This window comes from Vidua chalybeata, chromosome 23 (assembly GCF_026979565.1).
Source record: "Vidua chalybeata isolate OUT-0048 chromosome 23, bVidCha1 merged haplotype, whole genome shotgun sequence".
Taxonomy (NCBI): Eukaryota; Metazoa; Chordata; class Aves; order Passeriformes; family Viduidae; genus Vidua; species Vidua chalybeata.
The window spans coordinates 934,633-952,245 of NC_071552.1; the positions used below are offsets into that span (position 1 = coordinate 934,633).

At 64.3% G+C, this 17,613-nt stretch overlaps 2 protein-coding genes across 6 annotated transcripts; one reads left to right on the forward strand and one right to left on the reverse strand.

The window, feature by feature from the left end:
* Positions 1-408: 408 nt before the first annotated feature.
* On the forward strand, positions 409-3,374 carry TAGLN (transgelin). The gene is made up of 5 exons (XM_053963540.1): positions 409-472; positions 1,910-2,108; positions 2,209-2,386; positions 2,468-2,570; positions 2,796-3,374. Exons 2-5 carry the CDS (start codon positions 1,929-1,931, stop codon positions 2,935-2,937), a joined length of 603 nt encoding a protein of 200 aa, XP_053819515.1. The 5' UTR covers positions 409-472; positions 1,910-1,928; the 3' UTR covers positions 2,938-3,374.
* Positions 3,375-3,381: 7 nt separating this feature from the next.
* Positions 3,382-17,549, reverse strand: PCSK7 (proprotein convertase subtilisin/kexin type 7). Of its 5 annotated transcripts, none has more exons than XR_008434690.1 (17): positions 16,698-16,994; positions 16,114-16,593; positions 15,579-15,713; positions 15,010-15,175; positions 14,061-14,151; positions 13,467-13,521; positions 12,254-12,392; positions 11,597-11,697; positions 9,438-9,605; positions 8,074-8,181; positions 7,095-7,197; positions 5,924-6,080; positions 5,737-5,831; positions 5,515-5,608; positions 5,121-5,238; positions 4,344-4,978; positions 3,382-3,491 (listed from the first exon to the last, which is right to left on the reverse strand). XR_008434690.1 is itself a non-coding variant. In XM_053963533.1 (16 exons), exons 2-16 carry the CDS (start codon positions 16,579-16,581, stop codon positions 4,574-4,576), a joined length of 2,403 nt encoding a protein of 800 aa, XP_053819508.1. In that variant the 5' UTR covers positions 16,582-16,593; positions 17,487-17,549; the 3' UTR covers positions 3,794-4,573. The 5 variants fall into 5 exon arrangements, 3 of the variants coding, with proteins under 3 accessions (XP_053819508.1, XP_053819507.1, XP_053819510.1); XR_008434689.1 differs by having other exon boundaries at positions 3,447-3,491; positions 3,975-4,978; XM_053963533.1 differs by lacking the exons at positions 3,382-3,491; positions 16,698-16,994 and adding an exon at positions 17,487-17,549 and having other exon boundaries at positions 3,794-4,978.
* Between the last annotated feature and the right edge of the window lie 64 nt (positions 17,550-17,613).

Consider the following 17,613-nt stretch of genomic DNA (forward strand, 5'->3'; position numbering starts at 1 on the left):
CCGAGCGGACGCCGTGGGTGTCACCCGTGCCCCCGCAGCATCCCCTGCGCGGGGGGGACCCTGCGCGGCCGCCGCGGCTCCCGGCGGTGAGCGCACGGGAAAACCAGCCATGAAGTCAGAGCAGGAGCCCTCGGCGCTGCCGCCTGGCTATAAAAGGATTTACTCCATCAGCCCCCGGCCCGGTTCCGCCCTGGCCCCGGCCCTGCTGGGGCGGAGGCACGCGGGGAATGCTCGAGCGCGGGCTTTCGTCGCTGTTTTTCGGAGTCTTTCCCCAAATATGGTGCCTGGGATGGAGTCACGGAGCGCTGCGGGGCCGGGCGGCCCGGGAGGGAGGGTTTGGGGGGGGGCCGGGCTCCGCGCCCCGCTGACATCACCGTCCCGCCGCCCTCCTTTTAGCACAAGGTCGGGGTCCCCGCGGGGCAGTGCGCTGGTCCCTCGCCGAGCATCGCCCTCGCTCCGTCCACAGCCGCTTGTGAGTCCTGCCGCGGGGGGAGGCGGCGGGGAGGGTCCCCGGGGTGGGAACGCCAGCCCCCGGCACGGGGCTGCTGCTCCCCGGGATGGGGACCCTGTCTGCACCTGGGCTAGCGAAGCCGCTGCCGGGACTGCGATCTGCGGCTCCCCGGATGACGCGGATTCTGCTCCTGCGGGTGGGATGCGGCTCCCCGGGACGGGGATGCTGCTCCCCGGAGGAGGGTCGGGCTCCCCTGCTCGGGCTGGGGTCACTGCCGGGGTTCTGTCCTGCTGCTCCCCTCAGGACCGCGCTCCCGGCGGGGCTGCGCAGCTGCGGGTCCCCGCGGTAGCCGGAGGGGCCGTGCGGGGCTCAGGGCAGAGATGGAGGGGCAACTCCAGCCCCCAGCGCCCGTTTCTGCCCTGTGCTCGGCAAGGACGGGAGCCGGGCACGGGGCTGGCGGTCCCGGGGACAGGCAATGCCATGTGGCCGAGGGAGCCGTGCGTGACCCTCCTGAGCCAGGTCGGGCCAGGGCATGGAGTGGCATTGGCTGGGGCGTCTGTAGCATCACGGCATGTGCCCAGCAGTGCTCGGGGTCTGGGCACAGGCCGCCCGTAGGGCCCGTGGGGTATCACCACATACATCACGGGGCTCGCGGGGCACCCCTGCATTGCTGGCGGCAAGCGGGGTCGCTGTTCTCTCCTGCACTGAGCTGTGCCGGGTCTCAGCCCAGCCTGCAGGAGCCGGGGCGCCCAGCGGTCAGGATGTGATGTGGGACGTCCACACGGCTCCTGGAGGCACCCGGAGGCTTCATGCCAAGCAAGGAGCCAGGCAGGGAGGAGCGATGCCAGCTCCACCAAAGGCTTGGCTGCCACTCCCAGAGCGTCTCCCTGCTGGCATCTTCCCTGGCATCCCCTCTGGCACCCTCGGGGCCTGCCTGCAGCCGGCTACCTGCCATCACTGCCCACAGCATGTCCTTACAAGGGCACGGGCACGGCTCCCGCTGCTCCCATCTCACCCGTGCTCCTCCCTGGCTCCCGGACCTGCCGTGCCAAGGCCATCCCACGGCCACCCCGCTGTGCCACGGCCACCCTACCATGCCACAGCCAGCCAGCCTCGACGTGGCCGCCCTGCCACCCTGGCATGGGTCACACCAGGGACATCCATGCCAACCAAGAGCTGGCAAGGGGCAGGGATGGGGCTGCTCCTGTGCACAGTCTGAGCTGGGGATGAGGCATCTCTGCCAGGACACAAACTGGGCAGATTTTGGAGGTCGTGGTGGTGGATTTTCCTCCAAACACACCTGGATGGAGCTGAAGGGCTGTTACCTGGAGAGGGAGGAGTCGGAAGGGCTTGTCCCCAATGCAGCAGAGTGGCAGGCAAATGACACAATGGTGCCTGTGGGGTCCCTGGATAGGAGACAGCATCTCCACAGCCTGACTGTCCCTGCCGTGCCACCAGGTCTCCCACCACCGCAGCCATGGCAAACAAAGGGCCAGCCTATGGCATGAGCAGGGATGTGCAGTCCAAGATCGAGAAGAAGTACGATGACGAGCTGGAGGACCGGCTGGTGGAGTGGATCGTGGCGCAGTGCGGGGCCGCCGTGGGACGCCCCGAGCGGGGCCGCCTGGGCTTCCAGGTCTGGCTGAAGAACGGCATCGTAAGTGGGGCACGGGGCTGGGCGGCCGCTGGGGAGCTCCGAGGGCAGCACGGGGAGCTCCGAGGGCAGCGCAGCAAGCCCGGGCTCCCCTCTGTGGCAGGTGCTCAGCAGGCTGGTGAACAGCCTCTACCCCGACGGCTCCAAGCCCGTCAAGATCCCCGACGCGCCGCCCACCATGGTCTTCAAGCAGATGGAACAGATTGCCCAGTTCCTGAAGGCGGCCGAGGACTACGGTGTGGTCAAGACAGACATATTCCAGACCGTGGACCTGTTTGAAGGTGCGGGAGGGGGGCAGTGGGGGTCGGGGTCCCAGGGCCGCGGTGCTGTGCCCTTCCTCACGCCCCTCTCTCCCTGGGCAGCCAAGGACATGGCGGCGGTGCAGAGGACGCTGATGGCCCTGGGGAGCCTGGCAGTCACCAAGAACGACGGGAACTACCACGGCGACCCCAACTGGTTCATGAAGTAAGTGGGGGAGTGCAGAGCTGGGCGTGGGGACTCCCTCCCTTGTCCTGCGGCTGCTCAGAGCTGGCTCTTTGCTCTGCCTGCAAGCGCCCCGGAGCACATGGAATTGGGATGCCAAACTTTCAGCTGGGGAGGGAGGGTGGCTGGGACATTCCTGGGGATCGGGGGTGGCTCCTGGGCAGCCGGGGGTGCGGGTGCCCCACGGCCTGTCCCCGTGGCCCGCAGGAAAGCGCAGGAGCACAAGCGGGAGTTCACCGAGAGCCAGCTGAAGGAGGGCAAGAACATCATCGGGCTACAGATGGGCACCAACAAGGGAGCGTCACAGGCGGGGATGAGCTACGGCCGGCCCCGGCAGATCATCAGCTAGGCACTCCCGCGCCTCCCCCAGCCCTCCCCAGCCGGGACCTCCGTCTCCGCTCCCCCCGGCCCAGCGCCGCCGCCGATCCATTGGTATTTATTGAGGAGCATCCGCCCGCCAGCCCCATCGCCCCGCCAGCGGCCGCACGCGCCCCGCCGCAGCCCCCGCCCCGGGGCCGCGGCCCCCAGCGCCGTGCCCCGGGCAGCCCCTGCCCCCGGGCAGCCCCCGCCCCCGGCCTCGCACCCCCGCCGCCAGCCGGTCCTGCCCTCGCCGGCACCCTCGGGTGGGACGGGCCCGCGCCCCGGCCCCCGGGGCCACCGCCCTGCCCGCCGCCCGCACCAGCCCCGCGCCACCGCCGCAGAGATCCCTGCCAACGGGGAGAAGAGAGAATCGAATTGGCCTCGGTTTTGTACTTCGTTTTTGTCAAAATTAAAAGGTTATATTCATCCAGCGTGGCCCGACGAGGTTTCCTCCCGCCCGCCCCGTTGCAGCTGGCCGACGGCACCAGGAAAGCCAAAGTCCTTCTCCCTAAAAGGGAGCTGCTCCCTCTGCCGCCTCCAAACCTGGGAAAAAAACCAAAGCTGGAGCTTGGATTTTCCCTGCCCGGCTTGGAAAACTCTGCCCTCTCCCCGTTGAACCACGACAGCCACTTTTATCCTTGCTCCTTCCAATGCTCTGGCCCGGGCCTTGCCTCCCCCTGCCTGGAGCAGCCCCTTTTGCCCCAGGGCACAGAGGGCACACAGCCCCCCCAAATGCAGCACCCCAGTGCTGGGTCCCCCCCCGGCCCCGGGAGCTGCTCTGTGACACATTCTTCCACAGTGAGGAAGCTTTGGGAGGGCAGAAGAGTGATGGATGGGGGGGAGAGGAGGGTTTTTCAGGCTTTATTTGGAAAGCTACACAAAAGGGCTTTGCTGATTAAAAAAACAAACCCCAGCTTTAAAAAAATAAACCACCGAACCCAAAGACATGTGAACAAGCCAACCCTGCCCAGACGAGCCATTGCCAGAGCAACTCAGCCTCCCCTCCCCAGCCCAAACCAGGCCTACCCGCTACCAGAGGTGCTCCTGTGCCCAGGGACAGCCCCATCCTGCCCCCAAACAGGCTGGCTGCTGCCTCCCCCACCCCACAGCTGCTCTGTGCCCACAGGAGAGGAGGAATCAGCAGGATCGGAGTACGGGGGCAGGGAGAAGCGCTGGCTGGAGATGAGTGAAATAACTCCCTGCTCCTAAACTGGGATAACTGGTGGGTAGGGGCCGGGAAAATGCCAGTGCTGCGGGGTCCCTGCCTGCAGAGGCGGCTGCTGGGGCCTCGCTGCATTTTCCAGGCTCGCTCTGCAGAAATCAGGGACAAAGGGACACGTCTTGGCCCTGCTGCAGTGGCAGGAAGGGGCTCGGTGGGAATGGCACTCCACTCACAACGGTGCCCTGAGCGTCCAGCAGGGCAGGCTCCATCAGGAAAGGGTTTAAGGCTTGCTTTGTTTTCCAGAAGGAGGGAAGGGAAGCTCCCTTTCCAGTACCAGCCCTCTCTCCTTGTTTCCAAGCCGCTTCCAGCACCACCTCCCGCAGGGCACAGTGGCAGCGGTCCGTGGAGGCTCAGCAGTGAGTCTGTGCAGGAAGGTCGTACCAAGGCAGGGCCCCAGCCCCAGTCAGCAGGGCTGGTGCTCCTTGTCCTCCCCGAGGAGTTCAGTCGATGCCTCCCGGCCCAGGAATCCCATTCCAGTGGGGGCTGCCTCATGGAAGCTCACAGCTCTGCCATTGCTGGAAAGTTTGGGGTGGGTGGGGGTCCAGGACCCCTCCTCCCCGTCCCGGGCAGGCTCCAGGTGCTCACACTCCATCTCGGCCTCCTCCACATCCTTCTCCTGGTACAGAGGCACCGACTCCATCTCCAGGTCGCTCTCCAGGGCTCGGTGCTTCCCGCCCTGCTGGTACCACCTGCAGCTGGTGGAGCTGGAGCACGCCAGGTCCAGCCCCGCCTCGTTCCTCGTCAGGCAAACCTCCAGCATGTAGTAGAAAGTCCAGAACACCGCAAAGCATCCCAAGAGCAGGAGGGTCTGCAGAGGGAAACCCCTTGAAAAACGCGGCTCTCAACCCCCTCAGGGCCCTGCCCATTGCCCAGCAGAGAGGGCACAGAGTACTGAGCGGGGTCCTGCTCACCCTGGGGCTGCAGGGTCCCCAGCCTGCAGGCAGGCTCACCTTGAGGGTGTTGGCTGTGATGGTGTAACGCTGCTCCTCGGGGATGTCCAGCCCTGGGGGACAGGGCAGGGAGAAGTCACCGCTCAGGTACTGCCCACTCATGGCTTCCTCCAGCAGCCTGGGGACAGAGACCCCCCCGTGAGGCTCCCATGGGGGTAGGGGGGCTCCGGGGAGGCTCCAAAATGCCCACAAACGGTCTGGAGTGTCTCCTTCAGCACACAGAGCTGTGCCCTGCAGCCCATGGCTGCCCTGTGAGCTGCGAGGGCAGCCCCAGCCTCACCTGCCACACGCCCACGTGGCAGCAACACGGCTCCAGCCCACTGCTCACAGGCAGGGCTAAAGCCCTCAGCCTCCCTCTCCTGGCTCCCTCCAAGCTGGGGACGTGGTGTCCTACCTCTGCCGTTCCTTCATCTCTGCTGGGGACCACGAGGAGCCGTACAGGGTCAGCTGCCACTGCTTCAAGGTGCCAGGCCTCAGGCTGTCGTCTCCTGGGGAGGAAACCAGCTTGGTCCAGTGGGGAACTCTCTGAGCCAGCCAGGTTATGAGCTGGCAGCTCCCTGGGACATGGCACGGAGCTGCCACCGCTCCCGAGGGCCGCCCTGAAGGCAGGACTCACCGATGTCCCTGATGAGCAGCCTGTAGGTGCCCTGCGCCTGCTCGCCCCAGCAGCGCACCGTGGAGAAGGTCCAGTCAGAGAAGCCATTGGGGTCCCTGCCGAGGGGGGAAGGGAGACAACCCGTGAGGGGTCACAGAGCCCCCCCGGGCACGGCCCCAGTGCCCCGCCCTGTCCCCTGGGTGCTCACGAGTCCATGCTGCGGGTGGTCCCGATCAGGGACATCATCCCGCTGGGGCAGAAGAGCCGGATCTCCAGGTTGCCACGGCGAGGGTGGGTTATGGTGACGGTGACAGCCACGTGCTCCAGGGTCCTCATGCCAGACAGCCCCAGGTCGGCAGGGGTGACTGGGAAAGGGAAGGGGGGTTGGTCAAGGCTGGTGGCCTTGGGATGGAGTCCCCACTCCCAGCCAGCCCCACTGGGCTGTGGTGCCACTTCACAGGACACACACACACACACGTTGTCTCTGCCTCTTCCCAGCTGCCCTGTGTGGGACTGGGACAGGTGTCCAGGCTGGCCCAGCCCATCTCCAGCTGCTCCCAGCTCCAGGAACGCTCAGAGCCCCAGAGCTGCTGACCACAGCCCCTCTGCAGCGGGGCGAGCTGGCTGGGTGGGTGCTCCCAGCCCCTGCTAGGGGGGACGTGGGCACATGCCAGGGCAGGCACGTCACAGGCAGCAGTGTCCCCTGCGTGCAGGCGTGCTGGGGGCCGGGCAGGGCTGGGCCGAGCTCTCCTTGCCACTGGTGGCCCAGAGCAGCCGCTGGTGGCCTGGAGCAGCCGCTGGTGGCCCGGAGCAGCTGCTGGTGGCCCGGAGCAGCCGCTGGTGGCCCAGAGCAGCCGCTGGTGGCCCAGAGCAGCTGCTGGTGGCCTGGAGCAGCCGCTGGTGGCCCGGAGCAGCTGCTGGTGGCCCAGAGCAGCTGCTGGTGGCCTGGAGCAGCCGCTGGTGGCCCGGAGCAGCTGCTGGTGGCCCAGAGCAGCTGCTGGTGGCCCGGAGCAGCCGCTGGTGGCCCGGAGCAGCTGCTGGTGGCCCGGAGCAGCCGCTGGTGGCCCAGAGCAGCCGCTGGTGGCCCAGAGCAGCTGCTGGTGCTCTGCACGGCCCGGCCAAGTCGGGAGCTGCAGCATTCCCTAAAATGGTCAAAGCCAGCCGAGCGGCTCTGGCCGCTGCCCAGCCCAGCCCCGCTCCTGAGCCCGTCTGGCTCCCAAATGCATCAGTGCAGGGGATGGGGCTGTGGGGAGGGGATCCCCTGGGGATGGGCAGCGGAAAAAGCCCAGGCAGCCCAGCACTTAACCCCTTCCTGCCCTGCTGCGGCACACGCCGGCGGGCGGGGCTGGCTCTGCTCTCCGTGCCACACCTGCTCTTACCGTTCCAGGCCACCTCCAGCTCCTGCGGGAGCCACGGGATGCTCCTGCCCTCCTTCAGCACGGGGCTCACGTAGGAGGCCAGGTACGGCACGGACTCCCAGATCTGCCAGGGGAAGGAGAGAGGCTTCAGCACGGATTGCACCCTCCCTGCATGCCCATCCCTCCATCCACAGCTCCCACAGACTGCTCCTGTGCTGGGTGTGGGCCCAGGCCAAGGGGCCTCTTCTGATGATGCTCTGGGACACACAGGCTGCTGTGACACCCCAGGGATGGGAGCAGTGCCCACACGTCCAGGAAAGGAGGGGAAGTCACTGCCTGGGAGCCAGGGCTGATCAAGGTTTGGCACTCCCCAGCTCTGGGTTTGTCACAGTGGCTTTGAGTGGTGTCTTGAGGTTGTTCCGCTCCAAGCCCTGGTACAAGGGACAGGGAACAGCGGAACCCAAGTGCCTGCAGGAAGAGGGAGCAGCCTGGAGGTCCCTGTGACCCTGAGGGCAGCGGCAGTGACCCGGCACAGCTGCACAGAGCTCCGCACACAGCTGGGACCGAGTGCCAAAGGGACGGGCCCTGGGCTCTGTGTGACAGAGGAGGAAGAGATGGGGATGCCTCTGCCTGCTGTGAGCACACCACTCCCCCGGAGCTGCCAGCTGAGAACAGTTTCTGGGGGCAGGACACCCTCCCTGCAGCCACTGTGCAGGGAGGAAGGTGCTGGGGCTGCTGACGAAGCTCCCGTTGCCATGATCAGGGCCCTGGCCATGGCTATATATAGTGCTGGAGAGCAGCAGCTCGGGACGGCTCTCAGGAGCCTCGTGACCTCATACCAAAAGCAGCCTCAGAGCCAGGGCCAGCAGGATGGTGGCCAAAGTGCTGAACGGCAGCGGTGTCACCCCACGGCGTCACCGGGATGACAGGAGCTGTCCCTGCCATGGGGCTGGGCTGCTCTGCCTGCCCACAGGGCAGGTGTGGGAGGGCAGGGAGTTACCTTGGCAGCGTTCACCAGCCTCCAGGCGTTGAGCAGGCCGAAGCCATGCTGGTGGCTGTGGCTGAAGCCGGCCTGGTTCGTGTCCCACTTGGCGTGACGGTCCTCGTACTGCAAAGACACACAGGGTGCTCTGCTCACCTGGGGGACACCAGCAGCCTGAACCCCCAGGCCTGAAGGGAAGGAGGCCCAGACACATCCCACAGGGGTGGGGAAGCAAACCCACATGGCCTTATTAGAAAGGAACAGGTTGACCTTTGTTTGAAACAAATCCCAGGACAAAGCGGCTTCCCAGCTCCTCAGAAAGGAAATGGAGCAGCACGAAAGGGCACAAATGCCTCTGCTCTGAAACATCCCAGCTGCTCCCTGCTGCCCAAACCACTGCCTGTGGCACGGCAGAAGCCTTGGAGAGAAGGAACGGAGTCCTTTAAATCACCAAGAGCTGGGGCAGGACAGATCTGGGCCCCATCACTTATTGGGTTGTACTGCTCTGGCAACATTGGCTTGGAAGTTATGGAAAACACTGTCCCGTGCCAAAGAGAGCACAGCATCAGCTGGACACAGACTCCTGCTCCCCAGAGGGGTGAGGAAGAAGCCCCATCCCTCCAGTGAGTTCTCACCCTGCTCTGGGTGAAAGGCAGGGCTGTGTTTGCTGCCCAGCTCTCTGTTGTGCCTGTTTCCAGGAGCCCAGTTCTCTGGAGAGCCCAGGAAAGGCCAGGGCAGGGCAGAGCTCCTGTTTCCCACCGCCTGGACCATGAGGTGACATTGCAGAGGTGTCAGCCCTTGGGCTGGGCCAGCCTCACCTGCTGAGCCCTGGAACTGGCTGAGCCCTGGAACCTGCTGAGCCCCTAGAACCTCCTGAGCCCCTAGAACCTGCTGAGCTCCTAGAACCTGCTGAGCTCCTAGAACCTGCTGAGCTCCTAGAACCTCCTGAGCCCCTGGAACCTGCTGAGCTCCTAGAACCTGCTGAGCTCCTAGAACCTGCTGAGCTCCTAGAACCTGCTGAGCCCCTGGAACCTGCTGAGCTCCTAGAACCTGCTGAGCCCCTGGAACCTGCTGAGGCCCTGGAACCTGCTGAGCCCCTGGAAGACCCCTACATTGGCAGACGGAGGCATTCCTGAGGCAAATAACCCATTTGTTATCCTGACAGGGGAGAATGCCTCAGCCACATTCCTGGAAGGAGCACGGGGCGAGGGGAGAGCGCAATCCCCGTGCCGGGAGCCAGGCGAGGCAGAGATTTACGGAGGGGCAGCAGCCATAAACAAGGATGTGCACAGCAGGGCCACCCTGCAGCACCCCTGAGGGGAGCGCTGGGAAGGAGAGAGGGAGGAGGAGGAGGAGGAGGGGGAGGAGGGCCAGGCCCTGACCTTGGTGGCAGTGAAGACGATGACGTGCTGCACGTCCCGCCAGGTGAGGCACGGCCGCACCTGCAGCATCAGCGCGATCATCCCCGCGGCCAGCGGAGCCGCAGCCGACGTCCCCGTGTGCCCCTCCGTGCAGCCCGTGCCCTTCTGCAAGTCCCAGTCTGTTGTCACCTGCCGAGGAACGGGAGGCAGGCCTCTGTCAGGCCACTGGGCTGGGCTGGGGCGGCTGCACGGGGAGGGACGTGCGCTCCTGGCCCCGAGCGGCAAGCTCAGCCTGTGACACAACTGTCCCTGCTCACTGCCAGCCAGGAAGGGTCCCTGGGACACTGCAGGGACAGTGATGCCAGGTGGGAAATGAGGCATGGAGACAGTTCCCTTTGGGGGGAGAGAGAGAAACCAGCCCTAACTAAGCAACTTTGTGGGAAACTCCAGGCAGGCAGAGTTTGGGCTGTTCCTCACTGTCACTGCTGATCAGTGTCACAAGCAGACTGCAGCGGGGCCCCATGGGACTGTGCAGAGCACACACAGCCTCTGAAGAGGCATCAGGAAGCTCTCAAATTTTGCCACCTCACTGCAAAGCAAGTGCATCCATCTCCCTCTGCTCCCCGTGGGGAGAAAGCCCAAAATCTGAAGGGTTTCTTGTGTTTTTGTTTGACTCCACCTCATTTTTCCAGCTGTGAGTGGCTCCAGCTCACGCTGGGACACTGAGTGTCCCACACAGAGCACCCCGAGAGCACAAACTTTCAGTAGGAAGCACATCCAGTGCCAGAAGCTGTATTAAATTCTTCCCATTAAGGAAACCACACAAAGTTTATGGTCTGGTAAAAGGAAAAAAAAAATAAAAAAAGCTGGAGCAGATGGCTGCAGGGAAGTTAACTCTGAGTTAACTCTGGCAGCACTGCAGTGAGCTCCAGGGTGCCCAGGAGCAGACTGTGCTCCTGAGAAAGGGCTGTGTGGGGTTTAGCAAGGCACGTGCTGGCTGAAGGAGCCACTGTGGCACAGGCTGTTCCCAGGCTACGTGTGGATCTCACCCTGGCTGCCCCATGGAGTGCCATGTGAGTGTCCCATACAGCCAGTGTTTAAAATGAACGTGCATTTGTGACCTCCAAAGCACTCACACCGTGCTGGGGAAGCCAGACCAGCCCATGAGCCCGGAGCTCCTGATGGAATGCAGCAGAGCCCTCGCTGGTTCCCTTTTTTTCCCAGGGTCAGCACTTTCCAAACCAGCCTGGGACAACTGCAGTGATTTCTGAAAGCAGGAATCAGCCCCGTTCTGGGTTTTACTGTCCCTGTGGCAGATTGTGCCGTGCCCTGGCTGGGCACAGATCCCTGCCCTGGCTGGGCACAGATCCCTGCCCTGGCTCTGGGCTGCAGGAGGAGCTTGCTGAGTCCCAGCCAGGTGCCTGAGAATCCCAGGCTCTCCCCGTTCCCCAGGTTTCCCCAGCACGTGGGGAAGCCTGTTGGACAAGCCTGGATTCAGCTGCTCTGTGCCAGGCACAGAGCCACAGGAAAAGTGCTTTTGGGAAGTCCTGTCCTGCTGGGAGAGCCTCCAAACATGGACAACCCAACCCTACGTATCAGGAGCCAGCGATGTTTCCCCCAAGCTGCCCTGGGGTGGGCAGGCTCTGCAGTCCCTGCTGGCCCCACAGGACAGGAAGGGGTCACACCACTGGGGTGGGGGCAGCCTGGCACCAAGGCAGGGACAGGCTGGGTCAGGCCTGCAAGGGGGAAAACAGCCCTGGCTGCTTGGCTCGGGCAGAAAGGACGTGTTGTTGACAAGAAGTCATTTTTTGGCAAAAGAAGGGAGAAGCTGATAAAAATATTCTTAAAAATTCGACTGGGAGAGGCCCACGTGCCAGAAGAGAGGAGAAGCTGGGGCCAAGTGGTTTAAAGAGCCCGATGCTCTCCCTGCATCCCTTGGGAGCAGAGCGAGGCGGGCTGGCCGGGCAGGGGTGAGGGGGGCTGAGAAACAGGACCCTCCCTCTGTTTGTGTAGGGATAAAAGGGATAAAAGGTTTGTGTAGGGATAAAAGGTTTGTGTAGGGATAAAAGGCACCTGCACGGCTCCCAGGGGAGCTGTGTGGGGACCGCAGGGGACGGAGCGATGTCCTGGCTGTCCCCAGGGTGGCCAGGAGGGCACAGACAGGGGACACAGGTACTCACGATGCTCCTCATCATCTTGTCCCCGCCGCTGAAGGTCACGGCCAGCATGGAGGCACACTCCTCGGCGTAGAAGGGCATGGAGCCCGTCTCATCCACAGCTCCTGGGGAAACGGGAGAGGCACCGACTGTGAAACCTGTCCTGCTTCCACTGCTGCAACTTCAGGCTGTTCATCTCTCCTGCCAGATGTGCTCTTCCAGGGCCTGGGAGCTGGGCAGGGAAATCAGAACCAAGCCTGTATTTTGCCCACCTGGAAGATCTACAGGAAGGGCAGCCACGATAAATAATCCCTCACTGTGCTCAGTATCACACACATCTTCCGCCCCTCATGCAGCTTCTGCTCTGGAGAACGTGGATTACACATTTCCCCTCTGACACAAATGATGGGAATGCTGCATTCCAGGTATGGCAGTGGCTGTCACAGCCCCGGGAAGGAGGCCTGGACACGAGCAGGAGTTTCTCTGGCCTCCCCTTGCTCTGTAGGTCAGAAGCAAACTGCAGGCTTGGGGACTGAAGGCCAGCACACCCCAGACACTGCCATGCTTGTTCCCAGACACTTCCCCACAGATTCCCACCATCCAGCCAGCTCCCAGCCGGGCAGGTTCTGTGCTTTGGGGATGACCTCACTGGGCTGGGAAGGGAGGAGACAGAAGGCTCACCTATCGTGACAGTGTAGATGGAGTTGGCATATCCATCATAGTTGCAGTTGTCACTGTGCTGGCCCCCGTTGCCACTGGCCACCACGAAGATGCTCCCGAAGCCCCGGCGACCCGCGATCACGCCGTGCTGCAGGGCAGCCTGCGGAGAGGGACAGGGCAGGGGGGCTCCTTCCAGACTGATCCCAGTGGTTTCTGCCAGCAGCCACGTGTGGTCAGGGCTCCCCCACAGAGCCACTGCCCCTCTCTGAGTGCCCAGCCCCACAGACACTGGGGCTTTGCCTTTGCTGGGACACACCACAGCATGGGCCCCAGCTGGAGGCACATTTCAGCCCAGACACCTCTCCCAGCCACTGCTCCCACCTAGGGAAAGGACACGTCTGATGGATGGGCAAGAACACAACCCCACTGGAAGTGACCAGCCTGCTCTCCCTCCCCTGGCAGATGAAGGTACATTCTGCCCATTCTGCTGTGGCACAGCGAGCTCTGCCTGTGCTTTGTGTCCTGGAGCTTGTTCCAGCTGTCTCTGCAGGCAGGAAGGGAATAAATTAACTTGCAGAACTGGAAACCATTTGTTATGGTGAACGAACGGCTCGGTTGTCAGCGCTGCTCTGAAGGGCGCAGGAACTGCTGAGTTGTGGTTGGAAAAGCACAGCAGAAGAGCACTGGAGCAGAACCACACCCCACTGCTGGTTTTGGGGCCCCTCGGTGACCCCTTGCTGCAGCACAGGCGGGCTGGGTGTGTTCTGCAGCAGATCTGCAGCACAGGAGCTCTGAGAAAACCTTAATGGCCTGGCAAGGAGCAGCCTCAGCTCTGACTCTCCCTCCCACTGCAATCCCACCCCCCCTTATTTACTCCCAGTATCCAAAGGCACCATCCCTGCCTCGAGAGCCACCCTGAGCACAGGGAAAGCTCGGCCTCCCGAGCAGAGAGCATGCTGAGGGCTGCATGAGCTGTCAGCGCCACACCGCAGGTTGCCAAAGAGCCTTTCCCTGCTGGAAGCAGCCTCTCCTTGCACAGCTCATCCTGCCCTGCCTGAACGCTGCCCTCCGGCCGCAGCGCCGCCTCTCACAGTGCCAGGGAAACCCCCGCTGGCACCGAGGGACACGCACAGACGTGCAGAGTGTCACAGCCACGTCCCTCCCCGCCTGAACGGGCAGGCAAGAAGCCACAAGCCCTGGAGGCTCCCCCAGCGCTGCTGGGGCTGGGTCTTACCTTTCCCAGTTGGTGGGGGCCATCCACAGTCTTCCCATCGTCATCGGGACCCCAGCTGCAAAGAGAGGCACCGTGAGGTGACAGCCCCAGGAGCACCAGGAGGCTCTTCCTGCCATCACAGCGAGCTCCCAGCAGCCACCAGCTGCTCCCAGCGCCACGACTGGGATTGCAGAGCTCTCCACTTTCCCACCCATCAGGATGGCCCCTCGCTGCTGGGACATCGCTGTCGTGTTTGCACTGTGCCCCTGGGTCAGATTCCAGCGGACAAAATGTTTGATTTTTATTTAACAAGTGGCTTCTCAGACATTCCAGTCCCCGTCACACGGGGCTGCCTGACCACAGTGGGGAGCACAGCGTCCCCTCCAGCACAGCCAGCCCAGGGGATGTGCTGCAGCAGCACACAGGGGGACACCTCACAGCTGCAGGTGCTGTGCAGAGCCCGGGACAGGTCTCCAGGGACAGGATTTTGGTGAGTCAAGGCTAACTGCAGCCACAGGAGGATGGGAGCTGGTGTGAGCACTCAGCCATGAGCTGTGACCCTGTGCCCAGGCAGAGCAGGGCTGGGAGCCAGCTCAGGGTCCCCTGGGGGCTCACCTGCAGCTGTAGATGTCATTGATCTGATAGTGCTTGTTGAAGGCGATGGCCTCCATGCTGTCCGTGAGGGGCCCGTCCAGCACTCGGATGCCTGCAGGACAGAGGATAAGGAACAGGACAGAGGACAAGGAACGTGAGGAACACGGGTCCCGTGAGCTGCATAAACTGCAAACAAACTCCTGGCTCGAGGCTGCCCCGCTGTGCTCACCCTGCAGGGCCATTCCAGCTTTGGAGGGCTGAGGCCTGAGGCAGCGCCAGGTCCCGCTGGATCTGGGGCAAACCCTCCCGTTCCCTGTGCTGTGGGCACATGATGAGCTCATCCCCACTTCTGCCAGCTGGGAGCCTCTGCCTGCTGCGCCCTGGGCAGGCCCTGACCACCCCTGGCACCCCAGGGACTGTGGTGTGACCAGGTAAGGATGGAATTGTGTCCCAGCATGGCTGTCCCCTGCCCTGCCAGGGGCACATCCTGCAGGGCACAGAGACCTCGCCTCCCTCTGCGGAGCAGCTCAGGAGCTCTGGAGGCAGCTGGGGCACAGCACACATTCCCTGCCCTTACAGGGGAGAGGCACAGCACTGGCTCTTCATCCTTGTCCATCCCACAGGGCAAAACTGAGACCAGGGGCCAGGGCAGTGAGAGGGGCTGGCCAAGATTTGCTGCCCCAGTGCCTCCAGGCACAGCCCGGGCACGTCGTGGCACAACTGCCTGGCCCAGCCAGCACGGCACGGCTGCTCTGCCAAAACCTGGGCAGCCAGGGAGGCCAGGAACACTCTGGGAAAGCTGCCAGGAGCCAGCTCCTCTGGAGGGGAGCTCAGGCAGGCGCCGGGCCCTCCCTGCAGCAGCCCAGCGAGCCCGAGCACGGCCTCAGAGCCGCTCCAGCCCGCGGAGCCGTGTCGCACCCCGCGGATCCGGGGGGGAGGCAGGCGGGGGCTGCCTGGCAGCCTGACCTACCCGCGATGCGGCTGCCGTAGGCGACTCCCACCGTGCAGAAGCTGTTGTTGGGCACAGCCGCGATCTCCCCGGCGCAGCGGGTCCCGTGGTGGTTCCCGTTCTCCTCGTCGGGGTGAGGCATAGGGTCAGGGTCGTTGGAGTTCAAGTCATAGCTGCCTTCCGGGCTCTGGAAACAGACCCGCAGTCAGGACCTGGGCTCTGCTCTCCTCAATTTGGGAAAAGCAGGAGTTGAGAGAACGCGACATGGGCTGAAACACAGGCTGGACGTCAGGGGAACTTGGAGGCTGCTTCCTCACAGGGCTGCAGCTCAACACTGCTATCTGCTGCTGCGGGGAAGGGACCAGGCAAGGCAGCTCCAGGCACTGCTGCGGGTCAGAGGGATGCCAGCCGCTTCCCATGGGTTGCACAAAGGCAGGTAAACCCAAAACCCGGGTGCAGAATCTCCCAGGAAAGGTTTGCTGCTGGCACTTCCCGCCCTGGCTGAGCCCAAGGTGACGGTGCAGGCTGGACTCTGAGCTCTCACACGCTCCTGTCACACTGCCCAGCCTGCAGCCTGCGCAGGCACTCACGTAGTTTGGCTGGATGTCCTTGATGGTGTGCTCCACGCCGTCGTCCACCACCACCACCGTCACCCCGCGCCCCGTCACGTTCCGCTCCCACACGCCCGTGACGTTGATGTCCTTCCCGGGGCTCTTGTGGTTGTTCTATGCACCAGAAAGGACAGTGAGGGGACAGGGTCAGCGCTGAGGGGACATCCTGGGTGCACTGGATATGACGTGTGGGGCTGGGGCCAGCACGGGAAGGAGTCACAGGACCGTCAGGGGAGATCGCTTGAGGCTGACAATGAGCAACAGCTGCTTGGGCCATGACTTGGAGGGCACAGTGTGCTCTGCCCACCCCAGTGCCACCAGTGCACAACCAGCTGCAGGAGCTGCTTCCTCCCCTTATCACAGCGAGCACGTGGCAGGCAGGGCGAGCTCTCAGCGAGCTCCCTCCTCACCAAGGAGCAGGAAGAGGCTGTTCTGCCTCCCGCATGACAGCTCGCCCGTGGCCACCCAAACAGCCCGAGGCTGCGAGCACAGCAGGAGCCGGGAAACCACTCACCAGATGCCACTGCTGGGGGTATTTGGGATCGTTAAAGTGCAGGCTGCGCTTGGAGCGCTTCAGAAGCTTCTGTTCCGAGTGCCACCGCACGCTGTCGTGCTGTGCAAACAAAGTGTCCACCGACCTCCTTATGGCTTCGTGTTCAGTCGCCGCGCGGCCATCGGGCTGGTAGGCGAAGAGGTAATGGCCCTTGAGCTCCCCGACACGGCCCATGTTCACCAGCCCCGCAGTGCGGGCCAGCTCCTCTGCCCGCTGCTCCAGCTCCTCCTCGGGTGCATCCAAGCTGACCGCCCACGTCAGCTTCCCGTGGCGGCCCTCAGTGTCCGGAGCGCGCTGGTGGCCGCAGGCCGGCCCGGCCGGCGAGGCCAGGGGGATCCAGGAAGCGCTCAGCCAAAGGCACGTGTGGATGCAGAGCGTGGCCTCCATCCCTGCACTCCATAGCGGCGCTCCCCGCCTCCAATGCGGCATCAGACAGGCGGGCTGCAACAGCAGACGTGAAACTGGTGAGAACCCCTCCTGATGAGCGACACGGTGGCCAGGGCCACCTGAATGTCCCACAGAGCCCCACGGGGCTTGCCACCAACCCGCTACATGGCAGATCCCCTTCCCGGGAAACCCCAGCCGAGGCGCCTCCTTCCCATCGGCTCAGAATGGGAGGCACGCCCGGGCTGGGCAGGGATCGATCCCAACCCTGCCCTGCCTGCCGGGTGCCAGCCCCGGGCCAGGAAACACCGCGCTGGGCTGGCTGGAGGAGCCACTTCCCCCTCTCGCCTCTGATAAGGAACTGATAAGAAACTCTCGATGCGTAGTTCCCCAGAACAAACACCACGGGCACCGCCGTGCTCCGTGGGCAGCCGAGAGCCGGTTCCTCTCCTGCAGGAGCCCCACCGAACTCGCTCCTCACCTGCTCCGCGGCCGGAGGAACCTGCTTTTCCCTGGCACGGGCAGAAATCACCACCGAGCCCCGGTTCAACCCGCAGTCCGTAAGCCACGGCGCCGCAGGGCAGGGAAAACACCTCCCGAGATCCCGGAGCTCGACACCCCCGGCCCTTTTCCTCCCTCGACCCGCTCCATTCCCCCCTGATACAACTCATCAGCCGCTGGACACCGAGCTCCAGGTTTCCCTCCCCTCAAGTCGGGCTTTAAGCGCCTCTCGATGCCCCCCGGGAGCGGCACCGCGCAGCGCCCCGGGGCAGCCGCGGCGCTCCCCGCTCCGCCGGGCACCGGCACCGGGGACACTGCCGAGGTCACCCACGGGCAGAGCACCCCCGCTCCCCTCCGCCACCGCCGCGGGGAGCCGGCGACAGCGGGGCCGGCGCTCCCCGGCCCGGTGCGCATCCCGCCGCCCGCCGGTGCCGCCCCGCAGCGCTCACCGGGCATGAGCCGCCGCCGCCGCCGCCGCCGCCGCCGCCGCCGGAACCCCGGTGCCGCTGACAGCGGCGTCACATCCGCCGGGGCGCGGGGCGGAAGGGGCGGCGCGGCGGGGGCGCGGGTCGTGCG